The sequence below is a fragment of the Gossypium arboreum genome, chromosome 3, assembly GCF_025698485.1.
Source record: "Gossypium arboreum isolate Shixiya-1 chromosome 3, ASM2569848v2, whole genome shotgun sequence".
Classification (NCBI taxonomy): Eukaryota; Viridiplantae; Streptophyta; class Magnoliopsida; order Malvales; family Malvaceae; genus Gossypium; species Gossypium arboreum.
The window spans coordinates 127,917,697-127,936,484 of record NC_069072.1 but is presented as its reverse complement, the minus strand read 5'-3'; the positions used below and the strand labels follow the sequence as shown (position 1 = coordinate 127,936,484).

At 37.8% G+C, this 18,788-nt stretch overlaps 1 protein-coding gene across 1 annotated transcript; it reads right to left on the bottom strand.

Annotated features, from left to right (window-relative positions):
- Positions 1 to 1,496: 1,496 nt before the first annotated feature.
- Positions 1,497 to 4,355, bottom strand: LOC108475588 (G-type lectin S-receptor-like serine/threonine-protein kinase At1g34300). Its single transcript, XM_017777570.2, has one exon. The coding sequence runs from the start codon at positions 4,305 to 4,307 to the stop codon at positions 1,752 to 1,754; it is 2,556 nt and encodes an 851-aa protein (XP_017633059.1). The 5' UTR covers positions 4,308 to 4,355; the 3' UTR covers positions 1,497 to 1,751.
- Between the last annotated feature and the right edge of the window lie 14,433 nt (positions 4,356 to 18,788).

Below are 18,788 nucleotides of genomic sequence, written 5' to 3'. Positions count from 1 at the left end.
GATGTATCAATAACATTGTTGAATCTTGAAATCAAACGCTAACTCTTGGTTATTGATGTTTGAAGGACCTAATATAGGTACCTCAGACTAGATCCAAGCTCGACGAGCAACGTTCGTGAACTCAGAGAAATGTATGTGTTATTTTACGAGAAAATTAAGACAAAATTGAGCTTAGGTTAGACTATATGGCCAGCTACACGGACGTGTGGGCTGCTTGTGTGAACCACACAACCCCTTCACATGGTCATGTTCTCCTAAAACCCTAGGTTTTTCACTTCTCACAAAGCCTAGGACCCTCCACACAACCTGCCACAAGGCTGTGTCTCCCCTGTAGGTGAAATTTTGAAATTCCACACTGCCACAGTCTCTCACATAGCCTAACCACACGGTTGTGTACCCTATCCACATAGCTCAAGGCTCTCCATATGATCGTGTGTCCCCTGTAACTCAGAATCTACAGTTTTGATCAAATTAGTCCCTAAATAAGTTTCAAACTAGTTTCAGTGAATTAAATAATGCAATTAGGTCCCTGATAAAATGAAATATGTTAGATTCCCTGATTGATCGAATTAATGTGGTAATTATTTGCTTATATATATTTGCATGAATTATGAACAGTATATGTTACTATTGTATCTATATGCTTATGATCGTATGAATGATTGGCCCTATTGTACTGTTAACCTGAATACATAAAAATTATGATTTTGCTACTGATTTGCCGCGTGTTAGTACAGTAATGCTACCATATGTGATTTGTATTAAATTTGCTAATTTGCATTGCATGGGATGAGATGATATGATTGGAGGAAGTATTGACAGTATCTTTGCATTTATTTTTGTTGTGTACCCAAAGCCATAGTAGATTCCACATGCGATGTCTTGTTGTGCATTCACAACCCTTTGTGAGCTATCATTTGCAAGTATGTTGTGCTTCCACAAATATATTTGACATATAATTTTATTTTAAACATATAATGTTTAATTTTAGATGAAAATTTAAGTTAACTACAAATTAAATAAAATTTAATTCAATTTAAACCATGGATAATTAAAAAATAAAAATAAAGAGTTAGTATTTAGTATATTAACAATGTACTTTTTATTTATTTATTTCACAATCAGCCTTAAAAACTATCATGCGGTCTCTTTTATTTAAATATTTTATTATATCCATATAAGACATTTGTCAACTTTTAATCTTACTTGTCTAAAAACTTCAATGAGAATATATCAAATATTTTCTAAAAAGATAATATGAATAAAATAAAACTTAAAAAAATTGGAGGTCTTAACCCAATCCCTTCATTAGAATCAAACAAAATCAACCAACTAAACTAAAAATATAAAACATGTTTTATTAAATTCGTTTCAGTAAGCTGCCAGGCAATCTTTTTCGTTTAGTTGCACTTGCGGACAATCAACCAATGAATTTTTGAGTTTTATAAATATATTTTTTTAAAAGTTATAAAATTTGGTATAATCGATTTAGAGGATTTAATTGATTTAATCTCTTTATTTAAATTAATCCAACCAATCTGATTGAGTAATTTAAAAAAGAAATGGATGCCGAATAAACTGAGCTTAAGGTACGATGTACCATTTTAAAGGAGGCATATTTAAAAAAAAAAAAAACAAGAAGAAGAAAATTCGAAGGGATGTGCCATGTTTCAACGCCTAGAAGAAAACTCTTCAGGAACCGAGTCCAGAATACGAGCTGCACATCGATGAGCTGTTGTTTTGTGCGCAAATCACGAGTCGGGATCGATTTCACTTGGCTTTAAGCCTAGTAAGGAAGAAGATTCCTTCCCCATTTCCCTCTCTGGTGTTGGAGGCGAAGCTCCTATGTTCATGAATGAAGATGATGAAGAGGGAGCAGGGGTGGATGCTGCATATGTTGACAGACCACTCACATTGCTGTTTACAGTTATGGTTGTTCCCCTGCTGGAGCCTTCTGCAGCCGGTTTTGGAGCTGGTGGCCTGCCAATATCGATGACCCCTTCTAACATCTGCACCACTTTTCCCATCATTGGCCTTCGGGATGGTTGTTCCTGTATGCACCAAAAGCTCACCATAATTGCCCTTTCAACTTCCTCACTATCAACATCTTTTATTCTTTTATCAACAATGGCCTCAATGTGACCCTTTTCGAACTCCGAATAAGCCCAGAGGGAGAACTTTTTACCGTCTGTTTCCGGTGAGACCTCGAAGTTCCTTCTTCCACTCACTATTTCTAATAAAACCATCCCATAGCTATAAACATCACACTTTGAGGTTATTGGATGATGTGCAAGCCACTCTGGTGCCAAGTATCCTCTAGTCCCTCTAATGCTTGCCAATGACAAGTGTCTATGATCCTTTGGATTCATAAGCCTTGCAAGGCCAAAATCCGACACTTTGGCAGTGTAAGCTTCATCCAACAGAATGTTTTCCGGTTTTATATCGCAATGAATTATGCAGTCTCGACATTCCTCATGAAGGTAGGTGATTCCCCTACCCGTTCCAAGAGCAATGTTGAATCGATTTTCCCATTTCAATGATTTTCCGGATTGGTCTTTCGACGTAAAAAGGAACTTGTCAAGTGAACCATTTTTCAAGAATTCATACACTAGAAGCCTGTGACGCCCTTCACAGCAAAACCCCACCAATCTCACCAAATTCAAATGGTGTGTACTACTAATAGTTGCAACTTCCATCCTGAATTGCCTCTCACCTTGCTCAATTCCCTCGAGTTGCTTCACTGCAACCACCATTCTATTAGCCAGTGTTCCTTTGTAAACAGCCCCAAAACCACCTTCTCCAAGCCTCTCTGAAAAGCCTTTTGTAGACTGTTGCAGCTCCTTGTATAAGAACTTCACTGGTGCACCAGATGCATAATCAAGAAGTTCGTATTGAACTGACATACGCCCCGGTTTATTGCTATTGCTGTAAAACAAGCACCAAAAACCTATCCCTACTACAACCAAAGCCAAAAGGCTGGCCATAACCACAGAGACAATGACCATAGTATGCAAGGAATCATTATCCTTAGGGGACGCTTCCTGATAAGGTGATGGATTTGGAATAGCATGTCCACAAACTTTTATGAAAGAGGTGCTTGGAAGAACCGCGCCCTGATAGCCGCTAACGAAATCAGGCGTTTTCAGGTAACAAAATCCACTTCCATCAGCTACTAAAGTAGAAGCAGTGCAAGTACTACTAGCAAGACAATTGGTTCTACAAGCTACAATTGCAAGAGTGACCAACTGATCGGAAAGCTCAGGAGGATAAGTTAGGAACATGGTATGTTCTAATTGCAACATGGTAACATCCCCAGGACAATCCTCAATCTCCACTTTCCTTTTGCATCCTTTTCTGCCGTCATGTTCATTAACAGGCTCAAAGTTCTGAGATGGACATCCACAAACCGGTTTCGAATCCTTGTAACTACAAATTCCCATGTTGCCGCAGAATCCGTAAACCTGACACTGATCAGTTACAGCTGCCCATGTCTGGGTTATATTCCCACTCCCATTGTTCCCACTACTGCTGTAAATCCTCAAATTCCCATCATTATCCATCCTTAAAAACCTAAACACATCGTTGCTTTCACCATAGTCAGTAGTAAAAGCCATGCTAATCATGCCCCTAGCAAACGAAGGATCTAAACCTACCAAAATCCCATTAGACTGCAACATAAACCTAGGTGATGTCAAATTCCCATTGATAGATGAGTTGAACCCTAAACTCCAGTATTCAATTGTGTCATTCCAGTTCAAAGTAAGATTAGCTGATCTATCAAGACTCAAGGAGTAAGACCCAGAGCGTAAAACCATACCAACGGTGAAATTCTGTGAAGGAACCAAGGTATTAGTCGGGTTGTGGAACGAGGACCATATTGGAACACTTCCATTATTGAGGAGCTGAAAGTTGCCCAAATCATCAAGAGACGCATGTGAAACACCTCTGTTAGCAGTAGCAGAGTCCCAAACAATGGCACCGGAGCCATTAGTTAAACGGAGGGCTCCATTGGAAAGCAAATTTAAAGTCCCACCAGAGTCGACAACAAGAGAAGTTCCATCACCAGTGCCATTGCTGCCATCACTAGCTGACCATACAATAACATCTCCAGCATTGTAAGTGATGGCAGCCACAAAAGAGGAAGGTGTAACAGGAATGAAAGAAAGTGAGAAACTGGTATTGGGTGACGACCATGATTGGTTTCTATTTGAAGCTTGAAGAGTTGAGCCTAAAGGTATGAGAGTGGAAGATGAAGAAATGGCGAAGAGGAAATTGAGGTAGATGAGAAATAGAGAAAACTTTGACATTTTCTTTTCCTTTTTTTCCCGAGGTTTCTTTGCTTTGTTTTCCTGCCATTATGTCAGTCCAATGTTGCATTTAAGGTTTACCAAATGACATCGACCTATAATCTGCCTCGCATTAAATAGCAATTGTTTTTCTTTTTTTGGTGAAACATTAAATAGCATTTGTTGAGAAAGAAAGAAGTGAAAGAAATGGTTTTAGTTCTAGCATTTTTCATGGCCAAAAGTCAAAAAAACCGGTTTCCTAAACAAAATTTTGGCTGCTATCTACAAGGTTAAAATTCTTCCATTAGTCCCTTTACTTTACAAAAGTTATGAATTTAATCTCTGTACTTTAATTTGATCATTTTCAGTCCCTATACTTTTTAAGTTTAAAATTTTCAGTCCTGATAATTGGTAAATTCATTCAGTTAAATTTTCACGTATTACTCCCTAAAAATTTTAATTCATAGCTCCTATGGTAAACTTTAATCTATATAAGGCTACTATATAATGTCTCCTTTTAGGGTCAACAGCTGCGACTGAATGTCACTCCACCTGTTAACATCAACAACATTTTAAAAAGAAAAGAAGGAAAATTTTGTTGAGATTTAACTTGTGAGTCAATAAATTTGTGATGTGGATTGAAAATTTCAAAATATTTAAATTTTACTGTTTTAGGTTTCATCAATAGAAATAGGAAAGTCAAGTTACGTAAAACAAAAATTACATTATAATTATATATAAAAAAATTATTTACTTTTTAAACAATTGCATCAAAGGTAAAACCAAGGAACCGAATTAACCTTCAACCCAATACACCTGTTTCATATATCCGATCCTAGCTCCCATTGACTCCTGTGCTATGACATGCATTAATATCAGTTGCGAGACTGTGGAAAATGGAACGAGAACGAGAACAAGAAACAAAAAAAGAACAGTCTGCAGAGGATAAGATTACCTGAGCCAGCTTAATTTAAGATTTCATTCCTAAAGTATATATATAATAATAAAAAGGAGAAATTTACAGAAATAATATTAAAACAATAATTTATTACTCAAATAATATAGCTTCCTTTTATTTATCCCAATAAAATTTTGAGTTTTGTGAAAACCAAAAAAATCCTATCAAATTAAGGTGAAAACTTAAAATTAAAATTTTAAAAATAAAAATTTATTATGAAAAATTAAAACTCATTAAAATTCAAAAAATTAGGGATAAAATAAAAAATTATTTACAAAAAAATATTGTAAATGTTGACGGTAAAAATTTTAAAAATTTTAAAATTAATTGACCTATGATTTATTGACCCATGCTAAAAAATATATAATTTGACAGTTGAATCGATTTTTATAATTTATTTACTTTAAATTGGTTATGCAAATCGATTGGTCAAACTAATTTGAAATTAATTCAACTACCAATTCAATTGATTTTTAGTTTGGTTTAATACCCGACTAATTTTTAATTCAACTAATCCAATACATTTAGATAACATTGAATTTTAGAATTATTTTTTTAAATTTTATTTTTAAAATTTTATTTTTATTTTTAATATTTTTGGGTTTTCAAATTTTGCCATCTGAAAACCCAACTATTCAAAACTTATCATTTGAATAAATAAAAATAGCTCTATATTATTTGACTAATAAATTATTTAAAAAAAAACTTGCCAGTCAATTAATTTGTATAAAAACCTTGACGGTTAATTAATTTGTATGCTCGTCATTTATAAAAAAAAAAAAGTCACCTCAAGTCATCTGGATTTAATTTTTTAAAAAATCATTTAAATTATTTTAAAATTTAGGTTTAATTCGAATTTTAATCTTTGAAACTTTTTCATTTTGCTTTTTAATTGTTTTTGGCCTTCTTCAATTCCTAGCGTTATTATACGGTTTTAATTTAGTCTCAAGTATTATCAGATTTCTCAGTTCAGTCCTTAGAAAATATACCGATTTGAATATTCAACTAATCATAAATTATCACATGGTATACGCTAATACAATGACGATATCATCATTTGAAAAAACTTAAAAATCTTTAAAAATAAAATAAAATTACAAAAATATATAAACACAAATATATATATACTTGTTTAAAATTTTTAAAATATGTTAGAACTTTCAAAATGGTAAAATTATTAAAAATATAAAAATAATAAAAATGAACCCCAACTTTCAAAATCAAAATATTTTAAAGAGGATTGTATCTTAAAATTCTTAAATTTCCGACCTTAAAGACATTTGACAATTAATTAGATACCAATTTTTGGGCGTTACGAGGGTGCTAATCCTTCCTCGTACGTAACCGACTCCCGAACCTGTTTTTTTTATTTCGTAGACCAAAACTAATGATTTTAAAACAAAATGTTTAAAAGGTGATCCAATCACACCTAAAAAGATTGGTGGCGACTCCAGTTTTCGTTTTTTAAAGTCGATTCCCATTTTCCCAAAATTCGATTTAGAAAGGGTTTCAACAGCTTGGCGACTCCGCTGGGGACTAATAAGAGAGTCAAGCCGTATAATTGATTACATTTTGTCTTAATGTCGGAAATTTGAAAAATTTTAAAATTCAATCCTCTTTGCATTACATGTGTTTGTATTATTGCATATGTTATATATTCTGATACGCATTGCGTTTGCATGACCGTTGTGGTCACACCCTTAAGTGGGAGTGAGAAACTACGCCTTCGTGAGGTTTTCGCCTCCGTGCAGGATAGTGGATCACTTTCGGGATACATCCGTACTTATGGTTTCGTGAGATTTTCATCTCCGTGTAGCCATAGGGAAATGTATTCCCCTGAACTGAACTCGATTCAAATGAGCCTATAATGGGTGAGAATCAAGGAATCTGCTGGTTCGGGTACCTCAAACTTTAGAACCAACCTCATATAGAAAAACCGTAAGAGCCCAACTTAGTTAGAGTAAAACTTTAGATATTACCCTTATAAATTATTGTTGAGATTTATTGATATCATGTGATACTAACTATTTCTTTTCTTTTTGTTTTGTGCATGTCATTTTGCATTTAAAAGGTATCGATTCACGGTCAGTTTCTAAGTTAGGAAGTTTTATTGTGGAGAACGGACTTCTTGATAGAGTGGAGGGCAACGCCAATGTCCATAGATGGTCTTAGCAAACTCAACTAGGAAAGGGAGATAGTATAGCTGTGGGATACGTGTCGGAGCTGTCAGATTACACTCGTATTAGTGTCACGCAGAATAATCTCCAAGAGCTTAAAGAAATTTGGGATCAGTGGGGTAAAAAGACTAAGCAGTTATTCTATGATAATTACGGAGACTTACCTTTCTTGCTCGATGTTCAGGTAGACGAGCACTTATTCCGAGCCCTTGCTCAGTTTTGGAACCCGACGTACAGTTGTTTCACTTTTGGGGAAGTAGACTTGGTACCTACTGTGAAGGAGTACACTGCCTTACTTCGTTGTCCTAGGTTTCAGAATGATAGGATCTATTCTTGAGCTGCTTGTGTCCTTACCTTTTGGAAGAAATTGATGACTATTACGGGGATGAGCAAGCAGTGGATCACGGCCAGAATTAAAGAGAAGGGTGAGTGCAAGTCCATTTCGTGGGACGCTTTGAAAGATTTGATTCTGACAGACCCTGATGAAACAAAGAAGGTAGATGTTTTTGCTTTAAGTTTGTATGGACTGATGGTTTTTCCTAGGGCTTTGGGATATGTAGACGAGGCAACCACGGATCTTTTTCATCGACTCAGTAAAAGGGTCACTTCCGTCCCTGCGATTTTGGCGGAGACATTCAGGTCCTTAGGCGCATGTAAGAAGGCTGGTGCAGGCAAGTTTGTTGGTTGTGCTAAGTTACTTTTAGCTTGGTTCTACAGTCATTTCCGATTGATAGATAGGATGGTTTGTCGGGTCTTCTTTGAGGATTATTCACTGTTGAAGGATATAGTAGCTTCAACTAGGAGAGTTAATGTTCCAGAAGAGAATTGGATAGCGCTACTTCAGAACCTTTAGTCGAAAGATGTTGAGTGGAGGGCTCCGTGGATGATTCCTGGTGAGATTCTTTACCGATGCGGCAGTTTTGATTGGGTCCCTCTGTTGTGAATTTGGGGTGCCATTGGTTATGCCCCTTTTCTCGTGCTGAGGCAGCATGGATTGAGACAGTTCGTACCAGTGACTCAGGGGTTAGCTCAAAGTGAGTTTGTATATAGAGGAGCCGATTACAAGAGGAAGGTTAGCGAAGTTTCTAGTGCTTGGAAAAAGACTTATCGGTTGAAAGGAGTAGCTATTAGCCCTGCTACGACACCAGAATACGTCGAATGGAGAGACAGAAGGGTTAATGATAACATCCCTAAGCCAAGCGTGGAAGGAGCTCAACCGATAGAGGAATATTTACAAGTAATACCCTCAGAGTTAGAAATTATGAAGCAAGAGTTCGAGAGAAAGAACTCGGAGTTCGAGAAGAGGGTAGCAAAGCTCGAAGAAGAAAAAATGTACTTGAGCTTGAACGTCAATGTTCAAAAGATGGAGGTCGAGAAAGAGAGGAAAGAAAAGAGAAAGATTGAGGAAGATCGAGATGATCTAAAGGAGCATTACAAAAAGGCACAAATATCCTTAAGGAGAGCGAGAGTAGGAGGATCTTCAGATCAGTTGCAGAAAGAGGTCCAAGAGGAAAAGGCTAGAGCCGAGTATTGGGGAGGAAGTTCCAAAAAATGCAGTCGCAGAATTCGGCATTAGAGGAAGAGAATAAAGGGTTGAAGACCAAGGTAACTGAGCTTGGAAGATCCCTTCGTTGGTATCAAAACCATAGTTCTACGGTTGAGTTAAAGGAGCTAAAAAGTAAGGTTTAGGATTTGGAAATGGCATTACATGATGGTAAACTTCGAGTTGAGCAACTCGAGGTGCGAGAAGATTATCTGAAGGGAGAGCTTTATCAGTTTAGAGGACAGGTCAGAGAAAGGGATCATGTCATTGGTGAAGCCGTAGCCCAAATTCAAGAGGTTGCTGAATATGTGTAAGACTTGGCAATACGAGCTGATGTATTGAGTTTGATGTATTCATCGTCGTCGGATATAGGCCGAGAGTTAGCCTTTTTATTAGATATAGTTAAAACTTTGGGCATTAAGGCGAAAGCGTATTTGTAATCCTTTTATATGTAAAGATATTCTTTTTCTAAATAAAGTTTTCTAAATGAAGTTGAACCAGAATCGATATCCTTTTGTATTCATGCATTTGCATCTCATAGCATTTCATCACATCGTTTGCATTCAAAGTTACAGAAAGACCCTAATTAGTTAAAGTTTACTTCCGAAGGTAGAAAAGAAAATCTGAAAATTACACATCCCTACGGCACTCGCACTAAAACTAAGAGTATGGATCAAAGGTTCGAGCAATTACAAAAGGATTTGCAAGAATGAAATGAAGGAGCAAATGCTAGAGGCTCAGAAGAGTATGATGGCTGAAATGGCTCCGCTGATGAGGGCCACTGATAAAGGAAAAGCTTCAATGGAAATCACTGAAGAGGAGAATGAAGGTCCTCCTCCGGGCTTTACTCCGCCTCATGTACCACTGCAGACCGAGGCACCTCCTAGAAGGCCATCTGTCACTGTGAGGTCTCAACATGGGCCGGTTGATGCTGGAATCCCCGTGAATTTCCCATCTGGGTTGGGAAATAATTTGGGTGATAGCCTGATCAACTCTATCACTCCTGATCTAGATCTGATGGAGAAGGAAATAATGGCAACCGAATCCGTGAAACAATTAGAGGATTGTTGCAAGTGGTTGGAGGAGAAGTTTAGGGTTTTGGAAGACGCTGGCAATCATCATGGGATTGATGCCAAAGACTTAAGTTTGGTCCCAGATTTGGTGCTTCCTCATAAATTTAATATGCCAGAGTTTGAAAAGTACAACGGGACTACTTGCCTAGAGGCACACATAAAAATGTTTTGTAGGAGAATGACTGGGCATGTGAACAATGATCGATTATTGATCCATTGTTTTCAAGACAGCTTAGTAGGAGCAGCGGCTAGATGGTACAATCAGTTGAGTCGCGCAAGAATCGGTTCATGAAGAGATCTGGCGCAGGCCTCCATGCAACAGTACAACCATGTGACTGATATGACGCCAGACAGGATCACACTTCAAAACATGGAGAAAAAGCCTAATGAAAGTTTTAGGCAATATGCACAACGACAGAGGGACGTGGCAATGCAAGTACAACCACCACTGTTAGAAAAGGAGACCACCATGTTATTTATCAACACTCTAAAGGCGCCATTCATCACTCACATGATTGGAAGCACCACAAAAAGTTTCACGGATATAGTTATGACAGGAGAGATGATTGAGAATGCTGTAAGGGGCGGTAAAATTAAGGGGGAAATGGCTAAAAGATCGACCCCAAGGAGAAAGGATAACAAGGTGAATAATATGAATAGCCTCAACTCGAGGACCATCACAGTTGGTCAACCCAAAGAAGCTGCGGTCGAGCAACAAAGTACTCGTAGTCAGGAATCGGGTACAAGACAGAATTCAGAGAGGATGTAATTCACGCCTATCCCTGTGACGTATCGTGAGCTTTATCAAAGCTTATATGATACACATGCCATTGCTCCATTTCACTTGAAACTACTATAGCCACCGTACCCCAAATGGTATGATGCAAATGCTAAATGCGAATATCACGCGGGAATACCGGGGCATTCAATTGAAAACTGTACCGGATTCAAGAAGGTCATGGAGAGGCTTATCAAAATGGGGGTTGTGAGGTTCGATAGTACCCCTAATGCTGAAAATCCATTACCAGATTATGGCAATCAAGGAGTGAATGCCATTGACGAAACCAGTGAAGGAAAAATCAAGGAAGATATTGCTGAGGTGAAGACACCCATGAAAGTAATATGAGAGGAGATGGTGAAAAGAGGTATGTTGACCTCTGGGAAAGGTAGAAGAGGAATAGAGAATTATTGTGAATTCCATGGAGAGATGGGTCATATGATCCAAAATTGTGAGAAGTTCAAGGCCATGGTGCAATGCCTTATGTTTAATAAAGAACTACAGATTTTTTAGGGTAGTTCTTGCGAAAGACAAATATACGTGCTGAAAAATGAACAACAAGGAACCAGCCGACCAAGAATTATTATTTCATTACCGGGGAATAATGAAGTGGAGGCGCGAGCCAGGCCCAAGGTCGTCATCCATAAACCCACTCTTTTCCCTTACAAGGATGACAAGAGGGTGCCATGGAGCTATGACTGCAGTGTAACAGTACCTAAGGGGGAGAGCATAGCCATTGCGTCTAGGAGCGAGCAAAATGAAGGTTCCCATACGCGAAGTGAGAAGCGTTATAATGGGGGGGCATCAGAGTGGAGCCTACGAAAACAAAGGATATTGACATTGAGAAGAAGAAAGAGGTTGAAGTGCCTATCAAAGAGCTGGTAAAGGAAGAGGAGGCTAAGGAGTTTCTAAAATTCCTTAAGCATAGCGAGTACAATGTGGTTGATCGGCCATGAGGCAGCGGTGGCCAGATATCAAGATTAGCCTTACTTTTGAGTTCTGAGGTGCATCGGGATGCATTGTTGAAGGTACTTAATGAAACATATGTCACCCACGACATATCCATTAACAAGTTGGACCGATTGGTAAATAATATCAGTGCTGAGAATTTCATCTACTTCAATGACGATGAAATTCCACCTGGGGGCATAGGGTCAACCAAAGCCTTGCACATAACTACTCGGTGCAAAGGATACACGCTGCCAAGTGTACTCGTTGATAACGGGTCTGCTTTGAACGTCCTTCCATTATCCACATTGAACAGATTACCCATTGACAGTTGACATATGAAAACATGTCACAACGTGGTAAGAGCTTTTGATGGAACTGAAAGGAAAGTGATGGGACGAATCGACATCCCTTTGGAAATTGGGCCAAATACATATGAAGTTGATTTCTTGGTGATGGATATCAAGCCCTCCTATAATTTTTTATTGGGGAGACCATGGATACACTCGGCAGGAGCAGTGCTTTCCTCATTGCACCAAAAATTGAAATTAGTGACAGATGGACGGTTAATAACCATCAATACTGAGGAGGACATTATAGCAGCAGTCACTAGCAAGGCCCCTTATGTCGAGGCGAATGAAGAGGCTATTGAGTATTCTTTTCGTTCTTTAGAAATCATCAATGCAACCTTCATTTTGGAAGGAAGTGAGATGCCGGTACCCAAAATATCTAGAGCCACAAGGATGGCCCTGCAAATGATGATGGGGAAAGGGGCATTGCCAGGAAAAGGACTAGGAAGACAGTTGCAAGGAGGGGTTCAAATCCCAAAACTGATTGAGAAGAAAGATCGCTTTGGTTTGGGCTTCAGGCCAGACCATAAGCACAAAAGGCAAGAGATTGAGAAGCGCCAGGCGAGAAGAAAGACGCGTTTGAACGGAGGAGAAGTGGTGTAGGAACCGATGACATTCCCGCCTATATCCACATCCTTTAAGTCAGGAGGATTATTGGCAGAAGAGAGTCATCAAATTAATGTTGTACATGATAAGGAATTGGAGCAAGGAAGCCTCGAGGGCATTCTCCCTTACGAGCCAAGGAGCTCTATGAACAATTGGACTGCGGAGGACCTTCCTGTAGACTTTAGGAATTTTTCAGAGTAATTCTCGAAACATGTCTGTTACTCTAGGGCCTAAGAGTAGTAAGATTACGTTTGTGAAAATAGGCCTATGTTCATCTATTATTATTTAAATAAAACATAACTTTTATCAATTTAAACGAGTATTGTTTCATTTTTATCAACCAATATTCCTTTAAATTTTGGCAATTCTTATTCTTTTATTCATAGCACATAAACAATCATTCTTAGATTTATTCATTCTTTGTATATTCTTTCATACCCCCACAGGTCCCTAGATATCAATGATATGAGCACTAATACTGCAACTCCTGATTTCTCTTGCGAACAAGACATGTGTTTAGAGGAGCTTCAAGATTTTGAAGATGTTCAAGATTATGACGTATCTCTTGATCTGTTAAGAATGGTAAAGCAGGAGGAGAAACAAATCATGCCACATGAGAAAGAGGCAATAGAGAATATAGCCCTAGAGGAAGGGAAGAACTTGAAAATTAGAACACTGATTACCGAGGACACAAAGCATGGTCTGGTTGAGTTGCTTTGAGAGTTCAAGGATATCTTCGCCTGGTCATATCAGGATATGCCCGGATTAAGTACCAACATTGTAGTATGTCGTCTTCCGATAAGACAGGATTGTAAACCAGTCCAATAGAAATTGTGAAGAATAAGGCCAGATATTGTTCTGAAAATAAAGGATGAAGTCAATAAGTAGTTTGATGCAGGATTCTTGCAAGAAGTGAAATACTCCGAATGGGTAGCTAACATTGTACCAGTTCCTAAGAAAGACGGGAAAGTACGAATGTACGTTGATTACAGAGATTTAAATAAAGCTAGCCCCAAAGATAATTTCCCTCTGCCACACATAGACACTTTAGTGGACAACACAGCAGGATATTCGTTGTTTTCCTTCATGGATGGTTTCTCAGGATACAATCAGATAAAGATGCATCCAGAGGACATGGATAAAACCACCTTCATAACCTTATAAGGCACTTTTTGCTACAAAGTAATGCCGTTTGGACTAAAGAACGCAGGGGCAAATACCAACGAGCTATGGTAAACTTATTCCACGACATGATGCATAAGGATATTGAGGTATACGTTGATGATATGATTGCCAAGTCTCATACAGAAAAAGAGCACATTGAGGTCTTGAGAAGATTGTTCTTGAGGTTGAGAAAATTTCAGTTAAAGCTCAATCCAGCAAAGTGTACCTTTGGAGCCAGATCGGGAAAGTTATTAGGCTTCGTAGTCAGTGAAAAGGGAATTGAAGTTGACTCAGACAAGGTCAGAGCTATACGAGAGTTACCTCCACCACGTACTCAGAAGGAAGTTCGAGGATTCCTAAGAAGGTTGAATTACATCGCTCGGTTCATTTCACAACTAATTGAGAAATGTGATCCTATCTTTCGCCTCCTTAGAAAGCACAATCAAGGTACTTGGGATGAGAAATGCCAGAATGCTTTTGAAAAGGTCAAGCAGTATTTGTTGAATGCTCCGGTATTATCTCCACCTAACCCAGATAAACCGTTAATACTCTACTTATCTGTAACGCCCCAATTTTTGGGAATTCTGTGAATGTTGGCATAGGTTTAATTATGTTAGTGGGCCTCTAGAAGGCCCAAGCTTAAGATAGAACCCGTCAATTTTAGTTAATTTTTGTTCCATAAGAAAAAGGGGGTGAAATTATGAAATAGAACCTATATGAAAATGTTTGAAAATGCTATAGGCTAAATTGAAGTGGCCAAATAAATAGGAGTGTAAAATAGAAGAATTTGCATGATAAACCTCCCATTTTACATGAAGTGGCCAGCCATCATGTTGTTGTAGACAATATGAGCACTTGATATCCATAATTCATGGTACAAATTGATAATGGGTTAGGTAAATGTTCCATGATAATGGATTAGGTAAATATTCCACGATAATGGGTTAGGTAAATGTTCCATGATAATGATTTAGGTAAATGTTCCATTATGGGCATTTCATGTCTTTTGTATTAAAGAATTAAATAGATGAAATATGAAATTTTATTAAAAGAAAAAGGGGTGAAAAGAACAAAGTTTTGTCCATCTTTGTTCATCATAGCCTAAAGTTAGAGAAGAGAAAGGAGTGGAGAAAGCTCTTGAATGTTCGGTCACTTGGGGAAAAAAATTGAAGGTAAGTTCATGGTAGTTTGCTTCTATCTTGATGTTCATGAGTTCTTCTTGATTCTACCTTAACTCTTGAACATATTTTGGTTTTTGGTTGTGTTGTGAGCATTTGGTCATGAATTAAAATGAAGGAAATGGTTGTTGTTTCATGTTCTTTTGATGAAAAATGGAAGATAGGTGAAGTTGAGCCAAACAAATGAACATGCATGTGCCTTAGATGCTAAAGGGAAAAATCAGCTAACATGTTGTGCTTTAAAATGATGAAATGGAGATTATACTTAAGTAAAATCATAGATATCTGATGATTGATTGGTGATATACATGTTTAAATAACATGCATGCAAGTTATGTGTGAAAGAGTGAATTTGGTAATAAATCTGCTTGGGACAGCAGCAATAACGTGACTTTGGAAAATCAACATAAATTGTGAGAGATGAGTTAGAAAGTGAATAAATTATGTAATTAAAGCTTAATGAGTCTAGTTTCAAATGAAATAAACGAGAACATATTTTGAATTCTGTACAATAAGAAATTTGATTCGTAATGAAGAGTGGTCAGATTAGTCAAACAGTGAAACATGGGAAACTTTAAGAAAAATCTGGTATTGAGTGCCAAACCAAAAATTCTGAAAATTTTATGGATAGAAGATATATGAGTATATTTTCAGGGAAAATTAACGGCACTTGATTTGCAGTTTCGTAGCTCCAGTTATAAATGATTTAGTGACTGTTGCTCGTGAAGACAACTTAAGTGAAATTATGATTATGTGGTAAACATTGACAAAATTTGTTAATGAGTTGCTTATTGATTTCTTATAAGCTTACTATGATCCGTAGGTGTGGTTGGCCGAATATTGTAAGGGGTTAATACATAGTTCGTATTTGAATAGTTAGATTAACGTGTTAGTAATCCAATTGTAGGCAGTTCGTGTGTGGATCTCGTCAGCATATCGTCGCAAATAGGTGTGTAACTAACATCCTCTTTCTTAGTCTAGATCGGCAAAAGTCGAAAAGCCGAAATGTCGAAAACCGGTATTTTGTAGATTTGCGAGTGTGCGAATGCTCGTGAGGTAAATCGATTAATGTTTTTGGTAAGCTGCAAAATTTGGACTGCAAAGTGCATGATTTCTGTGCCCTCGATATTTTTGGGCTTAATGGGCCAAAATTGGAATGATGGGCCAACGGGCCCAATTCGGTAAGAACCCTCGATACGTGATTCTGTTAGTACGTGAAAAGTAGGAATATGCATGAAAAACCCTAAAAGCAGCTAAATTACTATAATACCCCTATGCATGGAAAATTACTGTTATACCCTTAGGTGAAAAATTATGAAATACCCCTGTGGTTAAATTGACCTAAATGCATGTTTGATCGTTGTTATTTATCGCATGCCATGTTGTTATTATCGATGCATGGGATTGGGATATTGACGAGGAAGTCTTGAAAGTGGCTTATCCACGCATCGGAGGTTTTGCCTCAATTTATCGTTAACTGAGTGTTAAGGCAAGAATCGTGGAGTGTTAATGGGTGGGTTGAGCTATTCCCCACATGGAGTGTATGGTGGTACGGGTGGAGTGTAGTGGTTGGTGGGTTGAGTAGTCTCCCAAATGGGCTTGCATATGTTTATTGATGTTGCATGTATTTTGAAATGGGCCTATGAGCCATCTCTGTTATCTGAATAAGGGCTAAGGCCCGGTTATTATTGTCTGAAAAGGGCTCGTCCAAGACCACTTTATTACTGAATGGTCTTAGGCCCAATAGGCTTGAGTGACTTGGGCTTTGAATGGGTTTTCCTTACACATCGAAGTTTCTCCAAACTCACCCTTTTATTTTCATCCACGCAGAAATCCCCAACCATAGTGGGCTTGGAGTCGTGAGGAATTTGAGTGGCCACCCGCTCGAAAGTTTGGTTTTCTTCGGTGAATTGGACATCCCGTTATTTACGTTGAGGTTTGGGTTTTTAAATGTAACAAGGCCGCTTAATTATTTTTGATGGTTTTAATATGTATTACTAAGATAGGTATTACTTATATTTAACTGTTGAAATTGGATAGCTTTAGAGTGCGTTTTCAAAAACAATAATTGATTTCAAAATAACACGACAACAAGCAAAGCTTCCGCAATGAAAGTATTTTACAAGATTAATCACTTTTCCTAAAAATGACTTAATCAAATCGGTTTCCTAGAAATATCCATGATGTTAAGGTGTGGCAATGGCGGTATGCATGTCTAAGATTGGATCCGAAGGGAGCTTGATACTTAAGCAGTCCGATGGACTCACCACCTCTTTTCCGGTTTCCTACCTGGTGCACAGCTTCCATTCACTTTAACCTATAATGAAATTATCTTCTAAAACACTAAGTAAGTTTTTTTGGATCAACAATATAAAATGTTTTGAACGCTTTGATGTGGCATGTCGGATCCGGTCATAACGTCTGGGCCGGGTTTGGGGTGTTATCAATGTTCAGTAATTCTATGGGATGTATGCTTGGGCAGCATGACGAGTCAGGGAAAAAGGAGAAGGCAATTTATTATCTCAGTAAGAAATTCACTGACTGTGAGATGAGATATCCACCGATTGAAAAGTTGTGTTGTGCGCTGATTTGGACAACTCGGAGATTAAGATAGTATACTATACCATACTACTTGGCTCATCTCAAAGCTTGATCCATTGAAATACATGATGGAGTCAATGGCTTTAAATGGGAGAATGGTGAGATGAAAAATTTTGCTTTCAGAGTTTGATATAGTCTACATAAGTCAGAAGGCTATAAAAGGAAGTATGGTAGCAGACTTTTTGGCTAGTAAGGCTCTAGAGGATTATGAGCCATTGAATTTTGATTTTCCAAATGAGGAGTTAATGTGTATAGCAATAACTGAAGATTCTCTTTGGAAGCTAAATTTTGATGGGGCTTCTAATGTAGTTGGAAATGGAATTAGGGCAGTCTTGGTATCCCCGAATGGCGATCATTACCCGTTCACGTGTAAGTTGGACTTTGATTGCACGAACAATATGGCTGAGTATGAAGCGTGCATCATGGGACTTCAAGCAGCCATAGAACGAGGTATAAAAACCCTAAAATTATATGGAGATTCTGCGTTGGTAATTTATCAGCTTAGAGGAAAATGGGAAACAAGGGACCCTAAATTGATCAATTATCGAAAGATAGTTTTAGGGTTACTTAAGGAGTTCGATGACATCACCTTCAATTATCTCCCACGAGATGAAAATCAAATGGTAGATGCTTTAGCAACCTTGGCCTTAATGATTAAGGCGAATAAAGAGGAAGAGATAAGACCAATTCAAATGAGTGTCTACGAGGCTCCAGCTCATTGTTGTAACATTGAGAAGGAAGAAAAAGATGATAACCCTTGGTATCAGGATATATTACGATATGTGAGAGATCGTAAATATCCTGAACAGGCTAATGAAAATGACAAATGAACTTTGAGAAGGTTAGCTTGCGACTATATCTTGGACCGGGATATCCTGTATAAGAGAAGGAAAGACCAAGTACTTTTGAGATGTGTCGATGCTGTGGAAGCTAAGCTAATTTTAGAAGAAGTTCATGAAGGTGTATGTAGGACGCATACAAATAGGTTCACGATGGCAAGGAAAATCATGCGGTTTGGCTATTATTGGGCTACTATGGAAGGGGACTGTATTAATTATACCAAGAAATGTCATAAGTGTCAGATTTATGGGGACAAAATTCATGTACCACCTTCACCTTTGCATGT